The sequence below is a fragment of the Volvox carteri genome (assembly GCF_000143455.1).
Source record: "Volvox carteri f. nagariensis unplaced genomic scaffold VOLCAscaffold_15, whole genome shotgun sequence".
Lineage (NCBI taxonomy): Eukaryota > Viridiplantae > Chlorophyta > Chlorophyceae > Chlamydomonadales > Volvocaceae > Volvox > Volvox carteri.
The window spans coordinates 1,908,041-1,916,485 of NW_003307558.1; the positions used below are offsets into that span (position 1 = coordinate 1,908,041).

The 8,445-nt window shown below is 52.8% G+C and overlaps 1 protein-coding gene across 1 annotated transcript in view; it reads right to left on the reverse strand.

Moving 5' to 3' along the window:
• phS (extracellular matrix glycoprotein pherophorin-S) overlaps positions 1–487 on the reverse strand; it is a gene marked incomplete at its 3' end in the record, with an annotated part of 7,585 nt that extends 7,098 nt beyond the window's left edge. Inside the window, exon 1 of the mRNA XM_002949751.1 lies at positions 4–487. Coding sequence (XP_002949797.1) covers positions 4–468 — 465 coding nt within the window. The 5' untranslated portion in view covers positions 469–487. The remainder of the gene's footprint in view (positions 1–3) is intronic.
• Between the last annotated feature and the right edge of the window lie 7,958 nt (positions 488–8,445).

Sequence of the window (8,445 nt, forward strand, 5' to 3'; positions counted from 1 at the left end):
TCTGCGGTGGGGGAGGGGGCGGCGGTGGCGGCGGTGGCGGCGGTGGCGGCGACGGTGGCGGTGGTGGAGGTGGAGGCGGCGGTGGAGGCGGCGGTGGAGGCGGTGGCGGAGGCGGAGGCGGTGATGGCGGCGGTGATGGAGGTGGCGGTGGCGGAGGCGGAGGCGGTGATGGCGGCGGTGATGGCGGTGGCGGTGGCGGAGGTGATGGCGGGAGAGGTGATGGTGGGGCGTTCGGTAACGGAAGAGGAAGAGTTGAGGCTTGAGAAATCGGGCAGCACTCGCACGTAGTGTCGAAAATAGCTGCTGCACAGAAGCCCGACGGGTAGCCTGGCGGCGGAGTGCAGAGCTGCTCCAGGGTGGTGCAGCCCTTGCCAAGCCTGTTGTTCTTAAGGATGATGCACACCTCCGCATTCTGGGCGCTCGTCGTGTCCAACCCCAGTTGCGTGAGCCGCAGAACAGCCGTGCCATTCCGGCCGTTAACAGGCCGTCCGAAAGCCGCACCGATTCGCGTGTAGACGCCATTGATTGTGGCCTTCGCCTCCGCAGCTGGCTGCACAATGCAGCTGTCGGAAACATTGAACTGCGGGTGCAGGCCAAGGAACAAGAAGGTCAAGAGCTCAGCACTAATTCGAGGCGTGCACATGCCAAGCGCCAATTGCGTAGGAGCTAACAAGCGTTTGGTGTGCATGAACTCGTCTTTACGCCGAAGAACCGCCAAGCCCTCAGGCCCCCCAACCCAACCACCACGCGTACGATGCTTTGGACTGCCCGCCGCACCTCGGGTGCCATTGAATCACAACGGAATTCCCGCATTTACCTCAATCTTGTGCAGGTCTACTCCGCAGCATTGATTTGTACAACTCTGGACTTTGAGGGTGAAGCAGAAGTGGCCCGGAGCGCGTTGCGTCACGTTGGGCAGGAACCGATAAGCGCCAATCTTTGAGGCGCAATTCCGGAAGGGGAACGCTGGTATAAGACCTGTCTGTTCACCAGCAGGTGCGTCGTAGTCGTTGTATTCCCCGAAAGAGTAAAAAGGGTCCTCCCCGTACGCATCCGCGATTGCAGCCCTACAAGGATCAATAATGAAAATTATTTCGCTGTATCAAGGATTATTCAAAGCATCGGGCGCGTTATTGGTATCAACTCTTCCAAACATGTGATGTTACACGCAGAAGTGCTGCCTTCAGAAATATGGAAGGGTTGGAAGCAACCATAGTTTATGAATCCTACTTACAGAATGTTAATTTATAATCAGGCAATCAGAAACATGATTAGCACGTCCTTGTCACTTACCACGCAACCGCAAGAACTGCGATCGCAAGCAGTGTATTCCGCATCATCTTTAATATCAAAGAAATGCAATAATTATTAAAATATCAGAGCCTACTTTTATGTGCACCCAACGTAGGCGAGCGGCCGACGGGTGGTGTACCGGTACGTAAAGGCTGGCGGGCGGATGCCCCCTCCAAAGCAGGTCCCCGGATGTTGCAACAGTATGGGACCATTAGTTGCAATGAATCACAAGACTCCAATTTTACAATCTTTTTTGTGACAATGCCATTCGCGGCGCAATCTTCGCTTGTAGAGCGCTTGCCATCGAAACAATAGCCCGTTGCACGTTACCTGGCCTTGCCACCTTCCGCGCATGTTCGTTACGACAAAAGTCAATAAAACGTATAACTTTGCCAATAATCCACCAAGATGTGCAAAGACAACCTCCCTCTACAGCAGGAGCCCTGCCTTTGAATGCTGACCGTGACTGCTGACACATATGTCCGCGCCCATTCTGACCGATCGCCAAACGCCATTTGCTCGTCAGTATTTGACTGTTGCCTGTCAGTGTTTGACAGTTGTGTGTCACTATTTGACTATGAGGAACCGCGCGCGCATCGACCACTGCACCCCGGCTGACCCTTGGAGATCAGTCCTGAGAGCCGCGCCGTCCAACTCCTAACCTAATCTGGCCTACATCCTTCCCGCTTCCCCCCGGGCATCAGCTCCATGACGAACACTTACCAGCTGCAGTCTACCTTCTAGATCCAAGCCCCGCGCCCATGCATCTGCATCCGAGCCCTTCTATCTGTTGAATTTGATTGCGCCTGCGAAACAGTCCAGCCCAGCCCAACCACTACTTGCGGGATTGCCACATGCATTAAAAGACAGTGCACACACCGTACTACCCCCACAATCTCGGTAGCAAAGTAGGGTCGTAGGGACTCCTGCTGCGTATTCCAGGTTTATCTTATCGTACAAGCAGCACGCAGCTCGAAGTAGGGCTACTTCCCAGGAAAGAACCCAGGACGGCTAGCAGGAAATAGGTGTTTGCGTGTAATGATAATGAAAAGAGCTTCAGGTCTTTCTCGAGTAGTTGCACTTCAAGAGTCCAATGGTATCCCCCCGGCAAACCAACCGCCATGCCTCAGGGGAGAACCAGCCGTGGTTCGCCGCCCGCAAAAGCCGCATTCCCAAACACATCCAATAAAGGATGCAACAAGTTACAAGTTACAAGTTACAAGTGCCGCACGAGTGCGGGGGGGCCCGTCAAAGCCGGGAGGCCATGGACTATATATTTTGAAAGTTAATTACACCGTACGACCGACGGCGGTTTGGGTCCTGCCAACTAGACCCCTCCTCATCCAGTCACCCGACATCCGTAGAGACAGATCAGCCACCACCACCATCTCAGCATGCGAAACTTAGTCCATCAACTAGACCTCATCTCCACACCTCAGCAGCGTTAGTAAACCTAGACCTCCCGAACAATGTCGGGGTCTGACCAGGAATCGAACCCGGAACCTTCATATACACAAAGGCGCCACCAGACCAGACCAAAAAATTTGGACCATTTCTCGATTTGTGCGTAGAGTTAGACAACCAGCGATATAACGTATGGCAGCAGTCTGACAGGAAGCCGGGCTGCATAGGATTTCGGCCTTTCGGATTCTGTCCGCTGTCGTCGGCCATTTCTACAACTTAGATCAGTTGCGTGCCGAGTTGTCGTTGAAGGAATTCGGCTTGTGAGTGTGTTCTTGCTGTTATGTGTGCTGTTATCTACACACTACGTCGCTATTGAACACACCGAGCACCACAGACAGTCCATGCGGCAGTGCTAGTATGGACGGTATGTGTGTGTGTGTGTGTGTGTGTGTGTGTGTGTGTGTGTGTGTGTGTGTGTGTGTGTGTGTGCGTGTGTGTGTGTGTGTGTGTGTGTGTGTGTGTGTGTGTGTGTGTGTGTGTGTGTGTGTGTGTGTGTGTGTGTGTGTGTGTGTGTGTGTGTGTGTGCGCGTTGGCGTTGGCGTTGGCGTTGGCGTTGGCGGTGGCAGCGCCCGGATTGAATTTGCGAGCATACGGGGCAAACTAGAGCCGCTGATGGGGATGCCTGGTGTTACCCCACCCTCTGGGATGCGATGGGGACCGCTGTGTATGAGCCGCGGTACGGGGCTCGCCTTTCCTGTCCTGCATGTATGCAGCGCTTAGGTGCTGGCACCACCACCTGTGGTGCCACCACCTGTGATCCGTTCAAGTCCCTTGCGAAGATATTTATATATTCGTTTATTTTTTATTAATTTAATCACCAAACAGTGGAAACTACGTCTGCTTTAATGTCGTCATTCATTTGTTTACCGTTGCCGAGACGATCTGTGGTTTGAGGACTGATTGTGGATAGCGCAGCCTGCCTGCGGTTAGGCGGAAGAGGCTTTGCTCCGGCCGCGGGGCCTTTCCCTGGAGCAGGTTAGCCCGCTTTAGGCAATAATGTAGCTGCTGGTCTACGCTAATCTGTAGCTCTTTAGCATGAGGGGCGATCACGCGCGCTTCCAGTCCAGCCGCGATGGAAAATTTTGATGGTACTGTTGTTAGCTCGGTTATCGATCGAGATTGAAGGTGAGACAGCTGACCATGGAAGTGCAAAAACGGCATTGGCAGCAGCGGCAGCAGGTGTAGCCGTTTGTCATAATAAGATGTCATCATCGGTTATTACAATAACCTGCAAACACAAAACTTAGAAGGTAGCCTGAATTCCGATGTTGCTGCTGCATGACTAATGAAAACGTCCAGAAAATTTGAGGCTTTAAAATAAAGATGCTGCGGCGTTATGTGCTTCCTTATTTATTTATAGGCGTGCAGCATGAAACATCTTTCCTAATGACGAAAAGGGCCTTCGCGTTCATGCATCGTATGAACCCGGATATCCGCAACCCCGCACCGAACTAAATAACACTCCAGATTTTGATGACAATACTTGCACTCGGTCGCTTATATTGCTGAGCACAGCGTCCAAGCACCCCAGCGCTCGTCCAAGGCCCCATGAAAATGACCCTCGCCCGCCGCAAAATGACCAACCGCCTGGATGCTAAACGTTTTGGACGTGCCAGATTTCCTGCCGTCTGACTGACGCAGAAATTGACTGGCTTTGACCGCCTGACATCCAACTTGACCCTGTCACATATAAGCAGGTTTAATGATAGCTCATTATTCTATTTGTGGATAGCTTATCGCTCAGTCCTACTGTGTTGCGCGTTACAGAAGCTAAGCCGGCAGCCGCCAGCCGGCAGCTTGGTAGCAAAACACACAACCCGGTTGCGAAGGGCCCATCCCAACACCAACCCATGGTGAAAGTTGCACTAGTGCCCGATAATGATGACAGTTACCCGTGTTCCACCGCCAAAGAGCCCCCGGGACTTAAAGGACAAGCGGCTTGCCGTCCCCTGCCGTACTGTGGTCGGGCACATGCGTGCATGCATGCGCCCTGCTTCCACGCAACACGACAGTTCCTTTCGAAATAACGAACTACTCGCCTATCTCTACACAAGGAAGAGGAAGTAGTGACCAGCTGCTCGGCCCAAATCCCACATATAAACGCGAAACGCTTATTTTCCTCCAGCAGCCCTATGTGCGTGTATGACGCATCCCATTCTATTATAGGTCCCATATTCTCCCGCCTGCCTTGCTCCTTCATGACATCATGCAACTGATCCAGTGTTTATTTTTTTGGTAATATATTACTTTTTTGGGAATAAATGGGGGTCTGAGCCTGGAAGAAATGGAATAATTGGTCAGTTGGCCGTACTGGTTCATTACTTCGGCCATAAGTCGCACCAAATGCCTTCTGCACATATAAAGCTGAACATCTGGAGCTTATACACTATTTATATATAAAATATTTGATGATATCACCATGAGACGGCCAGCTGTTGCATTCAACTTAGGTCAACGGGGCATTCGTTCATTCTTGACCAAAGCAAAGGGCTCAGAAAGTCCGCAGACGCAATGCCCCAAACATTTAGAAGAAGAATTAGATAATACAGAAGACAAGGATAGGCACTTCGTAGTTGCCGCTCTTGAAGTCAGTGAATCCAGCGATTTGAGCGAAGTCGGCGGCTGGTGCAATGCAGTGGTGTTGATGGTGCCGACAGTGTACATATATATAACTTTGGCTTCGCGTGCTCACGACGTTGATGGACAGTCAAAGTGGCTCCGCGCCCTGCTCACAGAGACACTGGCGCCAATGCAGTTAGGTGCACAGAACGATGGTGGTACGACATGTGTGTTTCCAGACGTCAGGTGTTGTTTACAGCACACCGTACAGCCTTTGAGGGGGGGGTCTGGGGGGGGCGCAGCCCCCCCCAGCGACTATACAAAAAGGAATTGTAACCGCAAGAAACACCCAGTTTATTACTCTAGGGTATTAGGCCCCAAACGAAAAAAAAAACACTGAACTGATCCTACCCCCTTTGCATGACTCTACCTGCAAGAGCTATCACCTACTTTTTAGATTCTCTTAATTGGAGGACTTTTGAGGCTCAGGCCTATTTCAATAATAATTGGGGGTCCTGAGCCTTCCCTTTGGTCGCGGTTTTGGCTATCTAATTGCCTTTAGTTGTCTCATCTGGGTTGTCGCGTCATACGACTGTAGCATCGACAAAACACGTGCGTACGGCAGACTCGTGACGCTTAAATGTCGTGGCAGGGTGATTGTCTAGTTTGTATATTAGTCTCTAGTGCCGTAATGCACGGCCAGCTGGCTGGCCCGCTGGCTCTACTCTTCGTGAGTCTGGAGCCCACTGTAACAACCACACACGTGTCCTGACCCAGCTCCTATAGAACTGGGTTATCTTAGCCACACATCAGGCCCCCTGTGCCGCACCGCCGTCCCCTGTGGGAACCCCTTTGATGCCGCCGCCGCCAGCCTCCGATCTTTGTTGCGTGTTAGTTGCCTGGTCTGCTGACCACGTACACGGTCCCGCTAGGTATTAACGTGCGGCCCTACCAGCCCAGCCCTACCAGCCCTGCTGCAACCGTTGTGGCGACCCCACGCTCCCTCGCAGCCGGGTGGATATCACCCTGGGGGGAAACTGCTAGCTATGGGACTTCAATACCCCCCCCCTCGATGAGCGAGGAATAACACGCTGCTTCCTTCGTTTGAGGATTTGCGCACGTATGCCGTATGTTTATGCGGCGGCGATGATGAACTGCTGCATCTGACAGCGGAAACGGATGATGTTGGGCATATAGTTACACACAGGCATCCCGCATGGTAGGTGCGTGTGCACGCATGTCGTACACGGAAAAAGAAATGTCGGCCCAGGGACTGTTCACGCCACGGCCCGTGTGATTGCTCTCCCAGAAGCCGTAGCATGGGGGCATGTATGGAAAGTGCAGCACGCGCTACGGCTGCCATGACTACTAGAGCCAGCTAATTTAGCGTGCGCAAGAAAGAATGCTAGAGCGCATTCGTCGCGATTAAAACGATCAAGAAAAATAATTGTCTATCCACAAGCAATCAATTTGCGCGTTAGGCGGGGATCGGTAGCCCTCATGCATAGCACCTAGCTAGCTAAGAATGACCTGCACGGCACATACACACGCACGCACGCACGCACCCGCCTTACGAGACGCACGTAGAAATAGTCCCATGCATCTTTGCACATACGGCCATCAAGGACACAACCTTAATTCCTCTCCAAAACGGCTTGCGGCGGACCAAGTGCGTGCGTGAGGAGCACCGTCCGTGGTTAGGTTAACGTCCATCCGTACATGTGTGCGTGCGTGCGTGTGTGCGCCTAACTATAGCCCTATCTAGCCCCAAACAATGTAATTGTATACAAAGCAATAAATGATGGAGGGGAGGGCTGAAACCGGTGAGGGACTTGACACACACGTACATCCAGCAGATGTCGCCCCGCTAGCCCTAGGCGGCCACATATGCGACACACAAAGCTAGCTGTTTCTCGTCACACACAAAAAAATGCATGCGAGATGCGACCCAGATGCACAACCTCGCTGCCACCAACAATAATGACGTTCATCATATTTTCCTAAGGGTCTGATTCGAACGCACACGCACACGCACATCCACATTCAATCATAACATACACACACACAAACACATACATCTGGAGGTGACTTAGTTCATTTGAGGGTAGATAGAAAGAAGATGATTTCATGCAAAGAAAGGTAGATGGTTCAATTCCTAATGGACTTAGGGTTTGGCGAGCAGGTAGTTCAGGCCCCCAATCCCGAGTATCAATCATATTTAACAAATATGTCCAATGCTCCCCCTCACCCGTCATTCTATGCAAGCAGGAAAACCCTTTCCTGCTGCTAATACAGCTCCCCGCTCCTGCTTTCTTGCCTCATCCTGCCGGTAGTGCTAGCTGCTAGCTTCAACGTGCAAATGCCTCATGCACACCCTTGGCGGTTGCTTGGGTGTCCATCGCTGCCCTCATGCACCCACTCACACGACAACGGCCTAATACTAACCCCCAAAACAACCGAACGGCCAGGCGCCCGGGCGGCCAGGCGGCCGGGCAGCCGGGCGGGCAACCCCAACGTTTCACAACGCCAGAAACCCCCGCAGCCTCTGACCATCTACCCGGGCAGGCAAGGCCGCGCAAAACATCATCACATCTCCTCCCTATCCCTCTCCCACTACCACACCCGTTCCCCGGGTGGGAGGGGGGGCCCCATAGATCCATGGATGGATTGGCTAGGCTCTCCGCCAAGCGCACACGCCTGCCTGATACGTTACACTGGCAGGTCTACTACCTGGTCTCTGCTACCACCCAGCACTCTGCTACTGAAACAATCAATGGGGGCCAAGCCATTTCCTGCTGATGGTGGCAGCCAACTTACACGACAATACCATGATCTAAAACGTGCAACAAACTGTATTGCTGTATGATTGTACGGCTACGGAGATGTGCTTTGTGTAGACCCTTCGTGTACATCATACCCGGCCACTGCCATCCGCTCTGCCGTAGCGAGCCACAGCCTTGGTACGGTGTTCATCCTCGGTCTGTCCGAATGTATTTCTGTCACCGATGATGCGCGCCGCTTGACGTCCAGCACGGAATTATTCATCGTCCACCGTCCATCGCACACGCACACGCACAGGACCGTGCGCAGCCGGACGAGCGGTGGCCCATGTACGATCGACATACAGAC